At 38.4% G+C, this 17,937-nt stretch overlaps 3 protein-coding genes and 1 long non-coding RNA gene across 10 annotated transcripts in view; 3 read left to right on the forward strand and 1 right to left on the reverse strand.

Moving 5' to 3' along the window:
- Positions 1-17,857, reverse strand: part of LOC146449375 (uncharacterized) — a 34,249-nt gene extending 16,392 nt beyond the window's left edge. The window contains exon 1 of the long non-coding RNA XR_014860592.1: positions 16,623-17,857. This is a non-coding gene — a long non-coding RNA (uncharacterized LOC146449375). The remainder of the gene's footprint in view (positions 1-16,622) is intronic.
- Positions 1-17,937, forward strand: part of LOC146449373 (uncharacterized) — a 63,532-nt gene that overhangs the window by 30,168 nt on the left and 15,427 nt on the right. The window contains exon 9 of one of the 3 annotated variants that reach the window (XR_014860588.1): positions 15,270-16,280. The gene's annotated coding sequence lies outside the window, so the exon portion shown is untranslated. Of the gene's footprint in view, positions 1-14,718; positions 15,215-15,269; positions 16,383-17,937 lie in introns of those variants that run through there. The other 2 variants (XR_014860587.1, XR_014860590.1) reach the window with 2 other exon arrangements.
- The window catches only part of LOC146449377 (uncharacterized), a 61,023-nt gene that overhangs the window by 1,040 nt on the left and 42,046 nt on the right, over positions 1-17,937 (forward strand). Inside the window, exon 2 of one of the 2 annotated variants that reach the window (XM_085101276.1) lies at positions 14,623-14,766. The exons of the other annotated variant lie outside the window; for it this stretch is intronic. The gene's annotated coding sequence lies outside the window, so the exon portion shown is untranslated. The remainder of the gene's footprint in view (positions 1-14,622; positions 14,767-17,937) is intronic. 2 annotated transcript variants of the gene reach the window in all.
- LOC146449378 (uncharacterized) lies at positions 999-14,613 on the forward strand. Of its 4 annotated transcripts, none has more exons than XM_085101285.1 (8): positions 999-1,293; positions 7,825-8,032; positions 8,572-8,891; positions 9,240-9,380; positions 10,201-10,523; positions 11,211-12,371; positions 13,240-13,507; positions 14,203-14,613. In XM_085101285.1, exons 1-8 carry the CDS (start codon positions 1,117-1,119, stop codon positions 14,608-14,610), a joined length of 3,006 nt encoding a protein of 1,001 aa, XP_084957411.1. In that variant the 5' UTR covers positions 999-1,116; the 3' UTR covers positions 14,611-14,613. The 4 variants fall into 4 exon arrangements, with proteins under 4 accessions (XP_084957411.1, XP_084957413.1, XP_084957409.1 ...); XM_085101283.1 differs by lacking the exon at positions 999-1,293 and adding an exon at positions 4,159-4,457; XM_085101286.1 differs by lacking the exon at positions 999-1,293 and adding an exon at positions 4,159-4,457 and having other exon boundaries at positions 10,249-10,523.

Genomic DNA, 17,937 nt, shown 5'->3' on the forward strand with positions numbered 1-17,937 from the left:
TGATTGTTTTATGGGGTAGCGAACGCTAATGTGTTCTTAGGACGTTTCTTGATATGGTTCACCTGTACAAAGCTCACCAGGCGGTTCATTAGCCGCCTACGCAAACATTCATTGGGCTCGTCACGCATTTCCCTCGTAAGAAAGGAATGCGTGACGAGCCCAACGAGCGTCTTCGTAATAGGTGACAGGCGGCTTAAAAAGAGCGGCTGAGTAGGAGACTACAGGCAGTAATGTCACATTTAACTGATGAGCGGCAAGGTATTCAGACCTGTCAAGTGCACAAGGAGGCCGCTGGATGCTGGTGTACTTCTACTCTATCGATCATTTTTATCTCCATCAATCAAAAATTTTTATATCTCTATCGAGTTGAGAATAAAGCTAATTTCAGCTCTTCGTTTGAATTGTATACAGAGAAACGTTTATCTCAGGTGGACAATTATTTATAAAGGTAGAATTATTATTAAACTGGTCTCAGAAAATTTACCGTGCAGTACTCATGTTCCACATGTTTAATATGAATTTGCGATAAACAAAGAACTTTGCAATATTAGCTTTTTCAACACCATGTTCCGAAAAAATTTTTTTCTTGAATTCAACACGATGATGATGTCAAAAAAACCCTGTTATTATTATTGACGTTGGAGCAAGTGATTCCGTGATTGGTTTTGCTTCGCAAGGGAGGGGGAAAGGGACTCTGAATCGAGTCATGTTTATTTGGGGAGGGGAGGCATCTTAAAATTTCATGGTAGCTTGAGCGTAGCCTACAATGGGGTTATTGATGCAGAACGTGCGGGTTTAGTCATGTGTTTTGTGAATTACGCTCCGACGAAACAAACTACCCCGTGCAATCACGATTTAACAATTATGTTCGTATCAGTATCAGCCAACCCTCAATAGCAAGATCTAAAATTACAATATACAGATGGCAGAAAATGACCCCTCTCTACCACCCTGCCATTATAACCCCAGGACTGATCATTTGTCTTGCGTACTGCATTCCTGGGTTTACGCAACGATGGAGCTTCAGAGATCGGGGCAGCGAAATATTCGTCCTTGAAAAGCCTTTCTTTTATAAAGCCTTTCACTTCTTCAATAATTAAGCTACTATCATTCAAAATGGCGTCAGGTAAATCGAAAACCATTGACGAAATCGATGATATAGCAGACATGTTTCAAGCGATGGCGGCGCTTGATATTTCGTGCAAAAGATTAAGAACCTTGCAGCAAATGAAAGATCGAGTAAAAGATGAACTGCACCAGTCAGCAAAGAAGCCCAGTTGGACTGCAGGACAGGTATGTTAACAGGCAATACTAAACAGTAGTAAATAGGTTCGGTAGTAAGGTATCTGCACGGAAGTAAACGAAGCGTGAACCTGATCTATTCTTGTCACAGACGACGCGATTTTCCGTATAACATACTTGTCTTGATCTTTCAAATTTTCTACAGACGAGTCATAGTTGAATGTTACAGAGTAAAGTAATTACAATTCAGATCACGACCCTTTTTGGAATCAACAGAATTACGATGTATGTCGACAACAAAAATTTAATTTGTCAGAGCCTTTCCCGGAATTGTTGCAATCAACAAATGGAATTCAACTTAATACTCAGACAGACACGAACTGTGTTTACAATATTCCGCTTAAAGTGTCGAATTTTTGGTTAAAAAGATAAAAACAAGAGCCATGGAAAAGCACTGAATTGAGCTCTGTAGTAGGTAACGTGTTTCCATTGATGCGAATAATTAGCCCAGCAATGCAATGACATACTTTATATCATATTTTATATTTCATGGACGTTTCTTATTTGGGACGTCTTTTAAAGCTTTGACCCCCACGTTCTACGTAGAGGATATGTGATGGAAGTTTCGAAAATGTTTCCGCGTCAACTGTTAGACTGCATGTTTAGTTAGTGCTGTTTCCCTCAGTATCATTGTCTCTGAAGAGAAGCTGAAATTAGTCTGACTCTCGCTTTCGGTCAGTCTCGTGATTTCTACTGAGGTGACGTCTATTTATCAGTCTGTTGTCGTCTTCAGAGCCGGAAATTCATGCGACATGAATCTAATGTTTGCGTTCTTTAAGATTCATTAGTATAAACAACCGCAAAACTTCTAGTCAGAAATCTTCTAAATATAAGTTTAAGGAATTGCAACTATTTCTTCGTAAACCTGTTCCTGTCGTCCAGCTGAATTAATTATTTTGATTGTCATCTGCGGCTGCAAGAACGTACGGTGGCTTCGCCTTACTGTTGTTCGAAATAAGAAGATTTTTAGGTAAAGAACCACATTGATCTATATACAGCGTAACAGTTGTTTCATCTTCTGATATTCCCGGAAGTAGGTCAACTTTTCCCAGAATCAATGTAAATATAAAAGCTTTTTCTCTCTTGTTAAAATACAAAAGGAAACTAACACGATGATTATGTTTTTACTTTAATAAGTGGCCTGTACTTCCCAATTGTGAAATTAATCAATACATATTTTTTTCAAATTCTTACAACATCCCATTTAGGTAAACAAGAGAAGATAAAACTTTCATGTGTGTTGGTAGTCTACAGTCTTAAGAAATTAAAGGAATTTTGAAATCATCAATTTAGTCGAAGCTATTTCAAAACGTAACGAGATGTATTTCAAGACTGGATTTTGCTTATTTATTGTTATTATTATTATTATTATTATTATTATTATTATTATTATTATTTTTTTTTTTTTCCTGCATTTCTCCATTATATAATAATTACAACTACTAATAATTACTAATAACTACAGGGGGAAATGGAGAAGGGCAAAAATATACGTAAACTAATTATACGCCCTTGGGTTAATTTCAGTTTTCAAGATAAAAGACAAAAACTTACATGAGAGGAAACGAGAAAACCAAGTATTATAAGTGTGTAAGGCTGTTCTTAATACTGAGCAAGATAATACTTAAAGAGTGCTCTTTTGATTTAGTTGCTTCTGCTACATAAGACGAAAAATGATTAATTACAAAAATTTGAACTAAATCAGATTTGTTGTCTGTTTTAGGTCCAGTGAAGAAATCCTTATTTACCATCAATAAATTACCATTAGAATGAATCTCAAGGAAGGAGACGCTTTCACGTTCGACTTTAAGATTGAATCTCGCTTTACTATTTAATATAATGTCTTGTCAGAGGTAAACGAAAAAGAAAATTAAGTGTAACCAAGAATTTTTCAGAGATAATTAAGCAACAATAATCTATAAACGCAGTACAATACCAAGCAATGTAGGGCATACTTTTTCCATATTGAAGCTTTATTATCTCTGAAAAATGCATGGTTACCCCAAATTTTTTTCTTGAATACCAAGAGAACTTGCTAACTTTTGCTTTCTCTGCATAATTTTAAACCGCGCAACACTATCCCTGTGTTATTAGGCACCACTCATACGAAACCCAAGTGTCTCGAGATGCGCAGAACGTATGTGCGGTAACAAAAGTAGGGGAACCGTCCTTCAGAAGAGAATTTTGCCGGCGTGCCGCCGCGGTCCACCTTAATACAGTGAATGAATAATAATAAAGTAAAATTTGCTTGCCACCGACCTATACACGCAACATTCGACTTTGTTCCCGGGTTTGTTTTGGCTCAGAATGAGAGGAATCAGTGATCTGTGATTTATCAGGACGCTTCTTTTGTTTACATTTTCCTAGCAGATAATTCTCTGAAATGTAAACGATAACAGGCGTTTCTCAGGCTACCAAACTCCGTGGTGATGTAGACAAAACAACATTTCTTGCCGTCACAATAAGACTCAAGCGTTAGTTTACAGTTGTCTCTCGTCTGAGAGGCAGTGACTGGAGTTAATGTTATTGCAATTCATTGCTTAATTTCGTCTATTGTCCTCAAATGAGTGGCTGAATTAAGGTTATATCAACTCAATATTCCTAGCCATTAGGATACATCACTGAACAACTTTGCTGCTTTTCTCAGCCAGCTTACTGATTAATCATCTTCACCCCGCATCCTGGTTGGTATACTGAAAACGTCAAATACCGTCGGGTCCCTAGAAAGCACAAAATGTTCCCTCTCTATACCCCCCTCCCTGCTTCCGTTTTACTCCAAATATTTCATTTGTCACGCATACTGCATTCGTGGATTTACGCAACGATGTAGCAAACGAGGAAGAAAAAAGAGACGTCTGCACGCAGGCTAGCAACGAAGGAGCGGCGAAGAACAGGGCAGCGAAATACTTCTCCTCGAAACGCCTTTCCTTTATAAAGCCTTTCATTTCTTCACCAATTAAGCGATTATCCGACCCAAAATGGCGTCAGGTAAATCGAAAACCATTAACGAAATCGATGATATAGCAGACATGTTTCAAGCGATGGAGGCGCTTGGTATTTCGTGCAAAGGCTTAAAAACGTTGCAGGAAATGAAAGATCGAGTTAAAGATGAACTGCACCAGTCAGCAAAGAAGCCCAGTTGGACTGCAGGACAGGTATTTTAACAGCCAATACTAAACAGTAGTAAATAGGTATCGGTAGTAAGGTATGTACACGGAAGTAAACGAAGGGTGAACCTGATATATTCTTGTTACCGACAACGCGATTTCCCGTATTACATACTTTATTGTCTTGATCATTCAAATTTTTTACAGACGAGACAAAGCTGAATGTTACAGAGAAAAATAATTCAGTTATAAATCAGATCAGGACCCTTTTTGGAATCAACAGAATTACTAAGTATGGCGACAACATAACTGTTAATTTTTCAGAGCCTTTCGGTGGAATTGTTGCAATCAACAATGAAATTCAACTTAATACTCAGACACATACGAACTGTGTTTACAATATTCTTAGAGTTTCGAATTTTCGGTTAAAAAAGAAATCAAAAGAGCCATGGAAAAGCACTGAATTGAGCTCTGTGGTAGGAAACGTGTTTCCATTGATGCGAATAATTAGCCCAGCAATGCACTGACATACTTTATCAGTATCATATTTTATATTTCATGGACTTTCTTAATTGGGACGTCTTTTAAAGCTCTGACCCCCACGTTCTACGTAGAGGATATGTGATGGAAGTTCCGAAAATATTTCAGCGTCAATTGTTAGACTGCATGCTTAGTTAGTGCTGTTTCCCTCAGTATCATTGTCTCTGAAGAGTGGCTGAAATTAGTCTCACTCTCGCGTTCGGTCAGTCTCGTGATGTCTACTGAAGAGAGGTCCATTTATCAGTCTGTTGCCGCTTTCAAAGCCAGAAACTCATCTGACGACATGAATCGAATGTTTGCGTCCTTTAAGATTCAGTAGTATAAACAACCGCAAAACTTCTACTCACAAATCTTCTAATTATAAGATTAAGCAATTGCAACTATTTCTTCGTAAACCGTTTCCTGTAGTCCAGTTCAATTAATTATTTAGTCATCTGTGGCTGCAAGAACATGCGATGGCTTCGCCTTACTGTTGTTCGGAATAAGAAGAATTTAGGTATTGAACCTACAAAAAAAGGTATTTTTGGCACAATGATCTACAGACAGCTTAATAGTTATTCCATCCTCTCAGATTCCCGGAAGCAGGTCAACTTTTCCCGGAATTAATGTAAATATTATTAAATCATTTTTCTCTTGTTTCAGTACAAAAGGAAGCTAAGACGATGATTTTTTAACCTCAATGAGAAGCCTTTAGTTTCGAATTATGAAATTAATCTAATATAAATTTTTCAAATTCTTACAACATCCCATTTATGTAAACAAAAGAAGATAAAAAAATAACATCTGTGGTGGAAGTCTACAGGCTTAAAGAAGTTAAGGATGTTACACTGCTAACAAAAAATCCTAAATTTTCAGTCAAAGCTATTTTAAAACAGAGATTTATTTTAAGAGCGCCAGTCCGTAAAAATCAAACATATCGCGGCAAGGGTGCAAAATTCGATTTCTTTCATATTTTAATGTCAGATGGCTAGGATATAACTAAAATCACTGTATAGTTTTTTCGGTGAAATATCCTTTTATTTCAAAGAAAAATGCAAATAACGAAAATCCGTTAAAATCGTCATTTGAGGCGCTAATTCCAGCTATGCCCATTCCTCCCCCCCCCCCCCCCCCCCGGGGTGGGCTCCCGGGAATAAGGATATTTTGAAAATAAGCTGGCAAATGCCCCACAGACGGGACAAAACGTTGTTTAAATGCCCCGGGGTAGGGGCTCAAATATGTTTTGTTTTCTTCCTTTCTCGACATACTTGCAATAAAACCTAAGGTAGTTCAGGCCAAATTTAGTCCTATCTAAGTCTTGTTTCCCGTATTTAGTGCCAAATAGGTCATTGTGCAGCTCTAGCATCCCATTTGCGTCCTATCTATAGCTAGACGTATTCTAGAAGAAACTTACTGAATTTGCCTATGAATTGGTCATAAGAAGAAGCGAAAATTTTCAAAAGAAGAAGCGAAAATTTTCAAAGTCCGTAAAAAATGCAAATATTCGACCCTACGCGGTAAACTTTGAAGTTGCCGGTCAGACATAAATTTTAGTCCCTGTACATGTCTTGACCCACGCTAGGTTAAAACAAGCACATAGAAAAACATTTCGAAATGTTCTAACCTTACAACATGCTGTAAAAGACAGGTCCAAAGGCCATTTTAGCACGATTCTCTGGTCTCTCGTCGCATAAGTTTGAGCCGGCTGTTTATATTACAAAATATATTACATCTGATCGCTCGTAGAATGACAAAAATGTGGGCGCTTAAAAGGGCCTTAAAAGAACAGCAACCCTCCATTTTCAGGGTAATAAACTTGACTTGAAAAAAATTCACTTGTGCCCCCTCTAAGCAAACAAACGGCGCCAAGCAACTAGCACGGCAAGGGTTTGTTTACTTAGTAACTTTTTGTCCGTACTAGCTTTTTGTCATGTACTACCAGCGATCAGATCATGTAATATTTTCTTGCCCTGAAAACCAAACAATACTTCACAAATGACTTAGCCGTCGAAGAAGATGCCGTCTTGATGAAATGCGTCGAAAGTTGGTCAAAGATTTGCATTCAACCAGTATGCGTGGTGGACATCGGCGTTTAATACAAAGAGCCGGCTCAAACTTATGCGAACGCGAGGCTCTCAAACCCGTGTAATAATTTAGCGCCTAAATGACGATATAAACGGATTTTCGTTATTTGCATTTTTCTTTGAAATAAAAGGATATATCAACGAAAAAACTATCCTGTGATTTTAGTTATATCCTAGCCTATCTAACATTAAAATATAAAAGAAATCGAATTTTCCACCCTTGCCGCGAAATTTAGAATTTGTCTGATTTTTACAGACAGGCGCTCTTAACAACAAGAATTCAAGTTGTTCAGCTTTTTAGTTTCAGTATAGAAATCCGTATTCACCATCAATAAAGTATAATTGATATCATCAAGGAATGAGAGACTTTCTCATTCGACTTTAAGGTTGCTTCAATGCCAGAGGTAGTTGAATAGACCAGGACAAGTTGCTTTTGGTATTTTTAGATGGGGGAAAAATTGGTAGGGGAACTCCAACACTGGTTTGAAAAGACGAACGCGGAAAGCAGCGGTTATGAGCCGCCTTACCGCTGCCGCTGTCCAGGTTCATCTGCGGTGGGGATTGGCTTTTAGCCTATATAGCTACAACTGATCCTCAGCTAAAGGGTTAATCACCATTGTCTCTCGATCGAGACAGACGGTCACCCACTGCTACTGCAACCACTACTACTTCTAAAAACATTACAGTAATACTACTCTTGGAGTACTACCACTACATTGACTGCAATAAGGACTACTGCTCCTGCGGCTGCTGCTTATTTGCTACCACAGTCTGAGCTAGGTTATGTGCACTGATCGGTTTTCTTTTTTCAGGCCTTTTCCATTTTGTCAGAAGCCAAAGATGACGATGCAAGGAAAAGCCGCAGTTTATTGAAGCTTTTTATCGATGCCAAAAAAATCATGAATAAAATGGATCCAAAAATTCTAAATTTGCTACAGCAAAAAGTCAGCAACGTTAAAGAAAAGATGAAGAACCACAAATTGCAACTCGGTCGCACGGAATACTTCCTTCTGGTGGCAGGTAATGTTTAATTGTAAGCCACTGTAATTTTTTTTAAGTGAAATGTAATAAATTCATCAAATATTAATATTTATAACGACTTTGAAATAATTGAGGGGCTCAGAAGCAAAGCTTTCAAAAGTTGGCGAATGTACAAAACTGAGAATTGACCCTGGTAATGTTATAACCAGACGAATATTTAAAGAAATACAAATACGTTTTGAAAGGGGGAGAAAGTTTGTTGCATTTTAAAACAGAATGGGCTCTTTCCAGTACCTTTTTTTTACTTTGGGATAGCCCTTTCCTTCTGATCCCCTCAACTCGGCCAGTTTTGATAGACGTTTCTCTGCCTGTGAGCGCACGAAAATGTTATTAATAAATATCTTTGGGCCCGGATAGAATGAGTGCCAGATAGATTGCAGTTGAAAATACTGTGCCAAACTTGGAAAATATATTATTTACGGATTGGTATGACGACTGAGCTAAGTCTTAAGTATTCACTAAGTATTCACAGATCTCACACGCTGAGATTCTAACGATGGTCATTTTCGGCTTTGTAGGCGAGACAGGCTCCGGAAAAAGCAGTTTGGTGAATCTTATTCTGGGAGAGGAGCTTCTTCCATATTCTGTTCTCAGCACAACTTCCACTATATGCGAACTCAAGTTCGGAAAGGAACGCAAAATTGTGGCTCACTTTAAAGACAAGGATCCTGAAACAGGACTTCAAACAAAGGTCATCCCTTTGCGAGAGCTTCCGACGGAGTCCACTGAGCAGAGCTACCTTCAACAGATCTCGCCTTTTGTCCACGTGAAGAGTGAACACGAGAAGGGCTCAATTTACAAGAAGATTGAACTCTTTTGGCCCCACAGTCTTTTGGAGGTAGTTATTTTTTTTAGCAATAATTGAAAATGTTGAATTTTAATTACCGTACGTGTCCCAGAAACATGTGACACACGTTCCTATCGGCATTAAGAAGAGTACAGTAGAAGTGGGTAGTACGGTGGGAAGTTCACAACGGCAGGAGAGAAATGTAATACTATAAGACATTGAAGTAACTAAAGTAAGCAAAACGAAAAACAACTCTCGCCATTAAGCTCTTGGATACGCCGTGATATGATCGCTTTGAGGTTTAGTCCCGCATAACAATTCTTTGGGTGAAAGTTCATTTATGCATGATTTAAGCTTCTTAAAATATAACTAAATCAACGTTTTGGTTCTGTATTTTAGAAAGGCGTAGTTATTGTTGACAGTCCTGGAGTTGGCGAGTCTGATATCATGGACGAGATTGTTACACAGTATTTGCCTCAAGCCTTTGCGTTTATCTATGTCATCAACAGTGCCAACGCTGGAGGAGTTCAGAAAGACAGAGTAAGTAATATCGCTACTGACATCAATCTGGAAAGTATTTTTCCCAATATCTAGCTAAGATGAGTGCGTTTTATCCTTCACGGGTGAAAGACAAAAAAAGACATGTGTATGACATCCCCTGTCCCAAGTATTCAATATATGGCTTTATGGCAAAATTAAACCATGATTTTACTTTAAGTTTAAAAAGATGGGTTTAAGGGGTATTGCTACTGGGATTTTAATGAAATTTTGGTCAAATTGCTAAAGATGTATTTTTGGCTAAAAAACCCTTGCTCAAATACGGGATTGCTCTTAGAGCGCCGAGAGGAAAATAAAAAGTGATCATGATTTCTAAGGCAAAGAAAAGTATCATATTCCTATTGATAGGGATTTTGGTGTAAATAGGACGAACCTTGAAAAAATGGGCTGTAAACCATTTCCATCCTCATCAACTGTAGCCAAAGATGATTCATACTACTTCCTGTATTTACAGAAGTACGACAATTTCTATTTGGAACGTTACTTGATTGTAAACTTTCACACACAGATACATCTCTAGCTGTTCAAAGTGGTAATTAACATTAACAACCTTGTTAACTTATTTAAAATTGGCGTCTTCAGCTCAAAGAAGACAAAAACGTACAAGAAATTATTTCTTCAGTGAGCTTAATTAGTTGGTCAAAACGATGTGCTGTACAAATCAATAATTATGTAATAAATAACACCAAGCACTATGGTAAAGGATTATTATTTGGGCCATTTTTGGTTCTGTTATCATAATAGAGTACTGACAAGGATAGAACTTGTAGAGGAGCTAACAATCATCACTGTACACTCATAGCTTGAAAAACTGCTGAAAGAAGTTAGGAGATTGTTTTATGACGGACAGGGGGAATTGCCATCCAAGTGTGCTCTGTTCGTGTGTAACAAGTGGGACCTTATGCCAGAGGAGGAGGTTAAAGAAGTAAAGAATCATGTGGTCAGAAAGCTGCAACGCTGCTGGCCTGGCCTTGACCCGGAGTCACAGATAATCTACATGTCGACCACGAAAGCTACTAAAGGACAAACCTTGGGGATTATCACCGACGATTTTTCCTCTCTGATGAACGGAATGAGAACTATGGTCTTGAAGAGCATCGACGCACGAATAGAAATTCATTGGAGGTAAGTCGATAGACAATGATTAATCAATGAGTAACCAATAGATGAACAATGAACAATAGTCATCGATCATGTATTGATTATCGGTAATAATAAATGACTAAAAAACTGATTACTCATTGATTTTCTATCGATCATTCATAGTTGTCATTGATCATCGTTTAGTTATGTCTCGTCATGTACGTTCACGTGGTGCTCGAGGACTCATGTCCGTTGTTTGAAAGCCATAAGGGACAAAACGCATTTTTTTCGGATTTCCTTTGCAAGATCTCATTGTGAATTTTGTTATCGGGGTAAGGTAAAATTCGTGCATATGCGTACTACCTTTCTATGTTCCTACTGGATATAAGAACGACAACATGAAACGTTGTACAGTCATCTTGTCTCAATATCAGATTAAGAGTGATTCTTTCAAAATGATGACACACGCTCTTGAAACGCTCTCTGATTGTTGACTATCAAGTAAGATGTTGAAAAATGCAATAAAAAGAATCGATCAGCCTCCTTATCATTTGCTTGCAATATACAACTTTAAAATAAGAGCCAATCCCTTAAAGTTTCTAGCCAGGAAACACGATTTCCCATCAATTTTGTTGACCCTTTATACACCTTGAGACAATGACGTAGTATATCCCGACCGACTGACCATAAGAAAGTGTAAAAAATCTAAGACAATATTTTATGTTATAGATGGCTAGATTACCTTCTATCGCGGATAGTCTTCCAGGCAAAAGCGTTTGTGAAAAACGCTTCTAGAGATCGGGAAAAGGTCCTTAAAAAAATTGAGAAGATCCTTGCCCGCTTGGTAGCCATTGAAATGCAGCAAAGCAAGGTGATAGAAGAACTCCAGAAATATCTTAAGGATCAAGTCAATGGTGCAATGCAGAAGCTCTCCGATTATCTCTCGTCTGAAGAAGCAAAAGTCCGATTCACTTCTTGGACAGAGAATGAAGTACCAAAGGTAGAAAGTTCCTGGGAGGAGACAGAAAGAGAAATCATGAAAGTGCTATTCGAGCGGCTACGAAAAACCATTGAGCAATGGGAAGAAGACAACCAAGTTTTCACAAGTGCTAGGGAATCCCTTGTGAAACACGTTCAGAAGCGCTACCTTATCGTTGAGGAGCAGCTACAGAATCTCCAAACTGCTGTCACATCTGACCATGTTAACGTACAAGACGTCCCTGTGGATGAGGAGTTAACTGTGGGTGGAAAGGTCATCATTGGCGTCACAAGTCCAATCTGGTTACCACTTAGCCTCGGACTTGGCGTTGTCGCTTTGGTGATTGGTGCTCCTATTGTGGGTGTCATGGTTATTAAAGAAAAGATGGAAGACAGAAAGAAAATCAAGAAATACGAAGCTGACAAATGCACTTTCATGGCCAAATTATCCGCAGAGTATCTCTATGAAGCCAAGAATAAAGTTTTGCTTCAGACGTTCGTAATGAAACAGTTAGAGGATGCTGAGCTGTGTTTAGAGCAGATTGGCGCCCGCATCCCAGAACTGATCCAGGCTGACAAGATTTTATGTGAGCAACTCATTAATGAAACGCGCTCGCAAGAGGAAATAGAAGAAACGTATCAGCCGATAATGAATCAGGGTTCTAAACTTCGAGGGCAGTTGGCAGTATTTGCATTCACAGAAGTTTGTGCCAATGAAATCAGCAGCAATGAATTGAAATGGAAAGAGGACGCGTCTCACCGCCTTGGCTGCGGTGCTTTTGTTTCGGTGTACAAAGGAAGGATGAGAAAGCGTGGAGCCCACCAAACAATGCGAGTGGCACTGCAGGTGTGCAATAAAGCACTTGATGAAACAAACGCCAGTGAGACCAGGACGGAGGTACAGCTTCTGAGGTAGGCAATTTTCTTTATCATTGTATCATTCAAAAAGGGAGCAAAAGTGAATTTTGTAAGGTATTCGAGTTTGTCGTAAACGAATGTCTTCAATAGTTACAACTTTGATACAGTTCATGCCCAAATCTATCTATTAATATCAGAGATGGGCCCAAGGAAAAATTACTTGAGAGAAAAAAAAGATGCAATGGAATGAATTGACTGCAGTGCAAACTTTAAGCAGAGTAATAAGCAGAGTAATTCTCGGTTTTCACTGTCACGCCATTGAAAAAAAAAATCGAAACCATTCCATGAATGAAGTCAAGAAATTGACATGGTATAGAGGATAAATAAATAAGGCATCTGTCCAAGTGTCAGGTCTGTGCGGCATTCCGCACTCGAGTTATTTGACAAAATGTTGCACATCAATTTATAGAGCTTAGTATGGAGACGCCATGTTTGTGTCCCTCTGAGGGGCACAAACATGGCGGCCGGAAATACGAAAAAACATCTGGAGTTGACTTTTGCCAGAAAAGAGGTTTGTTTGCCCTTGTGAATTTTCGAATGTTTAGATTAATATTTAGCACGACATCGAGCTAAGAAATTGTGAACAGACATATTTTTAGGTAATCTTTCCTTGAATGAAGGTAAAAATTTTGTAGGCCTCCCAGTTTTGAATTCTAGAATTTGGTGACGTCACGTGAAAACCAAGAATAAGGTGAAACATGGCGTGATTCCAGTCTCGCCATAAAACAACTTATTTCTTCGGGCCCGCCAAGTAAACCTTTATTAAAAACCACCATGATTTCCTTACATTTTTGCAATTAAAGTTCGCTGCAAAGTTACACTGTTACTCTTGATTGCTTTTTTTAAAAATTATCTTTGTCAGGAAATTAAAGCACCGTAACATCGTTGAGTTCTATGGCACATCACTGCTGAAGAATATGGACAAAATTAGAGTGATCTTCGTCATGGAAAGATGTAAAGAAAATTTGAAGAGTCGCATTTTTAACAACCCCGAATGTATCCCTGGGAAGTCAGGAAATCCTTCAGTTGTCAAAGAAGTGTGCCGTTGGGCAAAACAGATCATTGCTGCTCTGGCTTACATACATAAACAAGGAATTGTCCACAGAGACCTCAAGCTAGAGAACATCTTGGTATGAAACATTGAGAGTAGCATATCATCGCGTTATAATATAGTAGTTGTTTTTCTTCACTGGAATCAAGACAGCAAGGCTGTGTCACTGATTGCATGAATACTGCATCTGTTTTCATTTTCGTTTGTTTACCAGGTTTTAAATATATCATCAATTTTAATCCATTTCTTACACCGTCAAACCTTAGCAGAATACCGGGTGTTGAATGACTTCGTTGCCATAAGTCTCCTATGGGCAGTGGTAGAGCATTTGAGCTAGTCATCGGATGGTCATAGATTCGACTTATGTTGGGAGAATTCGGATTTGTTTTTTCCAACTATGCCTGTGTCACTGTTCGAATAGTACATTATTCTCAGATCAAAAGCACATATACATGTAGTTGCCATCCCTCCAAAAATAAAGACATGTTTTGATTGGGTGAGTTTCACATGGGTCGAGACGGTTACTGACACCACTATACACTTACACCTTAAGTAAATATATATATTTTTTGGAAGATATCATTTTTGAATTGAAGTTACCCTTTCATAGATAAAGCAACATAAGCCATACTCCTCATCGATGGGGACTGATTATATTATTAATTTTTGAAGATTACATGGAAATTTAAGGGTTTTTTTTTTGAGAAACGGGTTTTGATAATTGGTGCACCGAATGAAAATAATGAACGCTGTTTTCTTTTATATTCACCTAAGGTAACAGAAGATGGCTATGTGAAGGTCACTGTCGTAGCCGTATCCAAAGCAGCAGTCGACGTCACAGGCACGATTGCTGGAACGCCTGTTTACATCGCCCCCGAAGTCTTTCATTCGGAGGTATACAACTGCAAAGCTGACATCTACAGCCTGGGAATAATCTTGTGGGAGATGTGGTATGGACAGCAGGCTTTCGCTAATATTACAGATGAATCGTTGGTCAATTTCTATGCCATTGTGGATCTGGGCAGTCGTCCGGAGCCTTTGACAAATTGCAAGCCGCCTCCTGGTCGCTGGGATAAGTTGATGAAGCAGTGTTGGGCTGAAAATCCAGAGGAGCGCCCCACAGCCAAAAAATGCTACCAACAAATAACCCAACTGTCTGCGGAAGGTCTTATCAACCATTGAACTAATTTTCAGAGCTGCTGAATCAGTAATCCTTTCGCATTTATTCTATAACATCGAGACTGTATAAGATCATTTTAGGTGATAATGGTTTGTTTAAAAAAAAAAAAGACAATGGAAGAGAATAATAATCCTCCTGAAAACGGACTTGTTATTCAGGTATTCCGAAACCAAATGCCACCCTCTTACGGCGGCATTACTCGTTATATTCCACAGTACAGTAACCTACAATACTCAAGGCAAAATGCTAACGCCACTTCCGGTTTACCTTGACAAGGCATTATCAATATGCATATTCTCCCCACGATTCTCTTCACAATTTTTGTGGTGCCAGTTGGGGGAAATTGTTCAAACATTATCTTATGTTCTTATGTGGTCAATTTTTGTTATTATGATCTCAATGTTTGATCAAGTAGTGACATTGATAGTACAGTATAGTCTAGTATAGTATAGTATAGTATAGTATAGTATAGTATAGAATAGTCTAGTCTAGTCTAGTACAGTACAGTACAGTACAGTACATTATAGTATAGTATAGTATAGTATAGTATAGTATAGTATAGTATAGTATAGTATAGTATAGTATAGTATAGTATAGTATAGTATAGTATAGATATGGATATTGCCTGTTTCCTAATAATAATGCGATCTATGGTACGCAGTAACCAGTGGCTTAAAGCAAAGGCAAAAAGGAAATTGAAGGGCCCTGGTGTAGACTACTCCCACTCGTATCCCCCATTCCTCGCCATGGATCGCTATTGTTAAAAGTGGAATCGTATTCCAGTCTGAAGTTTGTTTGCATAAAATGTCTCCGCCAACTAAATTTTGCGCCGGATACAGGACGTTAAAATCTAATCTGTTTGAAATGAATAGCAGTAGCTTTTCAATTTAATATTAAAGTTTGTATATTTGTTGAAGTTTGCTACAACCCTCATTTAAAAACGTTTATAATGATTAGGAAATTTTACCTAAGTTGGAGAATACGTGTAATATTGTTATTCCAATGTATCACTTATGATATACTTTGACTTTCGATTAGTTCATCGCAGGTTGCGAGTATGTAATTATACATTTAAAAAATACTTAATGTATGTTAAAATATGCATGGCAAGTCTTACGAAGTTGTAAGTTGAATTTGTATAGTTGTCGTATTAAGGATGGTGCCTATTAATACCGAAGTATTTTTGTGCGGTTTACTACTATGCGGGGAAAGCAGATCTTTGCAAGGCCTATTGGAATCCAAAAAGAAAATTGGGGGTAACCACGCATTTTTCAGAGACAATTAAACATTAGTATCTCTAAAAACCGCCAAAATATAAAGCAATGTATGGGATTTTTTTCTAAATTGAAGCCTAATTATCTCTGAAAAATGCATGGTTACCCCCAAATTTCTTTTGAGATACCAAAACCATTTGGTAAGTTCTGCTTTCTCCGAATAGTTTTAAACCGCGCAAAAAATATTCCTGTATTAGTAGGCACCACCTATAGGAAACCCGAGTATCTCGCGATGCGCAGAATGTATGCACAGTAACAATAGTAGGCACCGTCCTCCGAAGAATACGTACCACGTATTGAGACTGGGGATCATCATAATAGATGTTTGGCCTGCTTTGACTCTTGGGGTTAAGCCTGAGTCATAGCCCTGTTTTCAATTTGACCAATTATCCCAGATAGTAGTGGGCCGATGAAAGGCACCCTCTAAAGACCTGGTTGAGAGGAGACTAGTGATACTCAGTAGAATGAATTTCAAATAAACCACAAACATTTTATTGCAATCGATATTGTAACTTTTTTCTAGCTTTTTCACAGCATGGAAAGAACAATTAGCAACTAAAAACAAACAACTTAAAAAAAACTTATTGCATCACAACAGCAATGTATTAAAATCGCTTCTGTTGGTCACAAATCTTGTAAACCGAACGAAATTGGTTATGTATGAAAGTGAACCGCCCAACAAATGGCCCTCGAGAATCAACGGCAGCGCCAATACATACTGTTAAACTAGGCATAAAAACGAGAGTTTTCAACAATAAAACTTGGTACCTATTCATGACGTGTCCATGATCGTTTCCCAGCGTGGGTAATCGATTAATTCATAAGCCTGGAAGCAAAAGTAAAGTATCGAACGCTAATGTGTTGTAAGAACGTTTCTTGATATGTTTCCGGGTACAAAGCTCTGGCTAAGTAGAGTTATGGTCAAATTAAATTTATTAGGGGCACTCGAGATTCTGCAATCTTCCTTCTCAGAGAACTCCGTTTCTTAACTGGAAGAGACAAAATGAATTGCTTTTATCATAAGGTTTCCAAGCATATGTTTGAGATGGAGAACTGAAATTAGTTGATACAAGTCTTAATGCGTCTCCTTTTACAACAGGCGGTTCAGTGACCGCCTACGTAAACAATCCTTTGGCTTGTCACGCATTCCTCGCGTAAGGAAGGAATGCGTGACGAACGTAGAGAGCGTCTGCGTAATAGGTAACCATAGGTGACAGGCGGTTTACTAAGAGCGGCTGAGTAGGAGACTACAGGCGGTTAGGTTACATTTAACTGATGAGCGGAAAGGTACAGTCTAACCTGTATTAAGCGGTCACCCTCGGGGAATGGCTAAGTGACCGCTTAATACAGGTTGTACAGAATACATCACTTACTTGATTAAGAAAGTTCGGCGATAAAATGGTGTGACAAAGGAGAGCATGGTATTGAAACGGACTAGTAAAACATTAACGCCACGATTGTGCAGCTCATTAGAAACTCAATTGCCTGGCACGCTATTTGTTACCATATTTAAGTGGTTTCCTTTTACAAAGTGACCGTTTAAAACAGGTCAAGAAATAGAAAATCAGCTTGTTGGGACTTAGTTTTGGCTGACCGCGACCGCTAAATAGAGGTGACCGTTTAATACAGGTCAGGATTACAGTAATTAAGGGAAGTAATTTTCGGGACTTTGTCAACTGACCGCTTAATACGGTGCCGCTTAATACAGGTTCGACTGTATTCAGACCTGTCAAGTGCACAAGGAGGCCACTGGATACTGGGGTGCTTCTACTCCATCGATCATGTTTATCTCCATCAATAAAAATTCTTATATCTCTATCGAGTTGAGAATATAGACAATTTCAGCTCCTCGTTTGAGTTGTATACATAGAAACGTTTATCTCAAGTGGACAATTATTTATAAAGGTAGAATTATTTTAAAACTGGTCTCAGTAACTTTATCGTGCAGTAGTCATGTTTCACATGTTTGATATGAATTTTTGATAAACAAAAAACTTTGCACTATTAGCCTTCCTCTAGGCACTTTTAACACTTTTTTCCGGAAAATTAATTCTA

Source organism: Pavona decussata, unplaced genomic scaffold (assembly GCF_977016875.1).
Source record: "Pavona decussata unplaced genomic scaffold, jaPavDecu1.1 SCAFFOLD_602, whole genome shotgun sequence".
Taxonomy (NCBI): Eukaryota; Metazoa; Cnidaria; class Anthozoa; order Scleractinia; family Agariciidae; genus Pavona; species Pavona decussata.

What these genes read in the sequence shown, in the direction of transcription:
- LOC146449378 (XM_085101285.1), top strand. Translation starts at nt 1,117, where the DNA reads ATGGCGTCAGGTAAATCGAAAACCATTGACGAAATCGATGATATAGCA. An exon ending in ATACTTCCTTCTGGTGGCAG is followed by an intron (nt 8,033 to 8,571) that starts GTAATGTTTAAT and finishes TCGGCTTTGTAG; the next exon opens with GCGAGACAGGCTCCGGAAAA. An exon ending in GAGGAGTTCAGAAAGACAGA is followed by an intron (nt 9,381 to 10,200) that starts GTAAGTAATATC and finishes GTACACTCATAG; the next exon opens with CTTGAAAAACTGCTGAAAGA.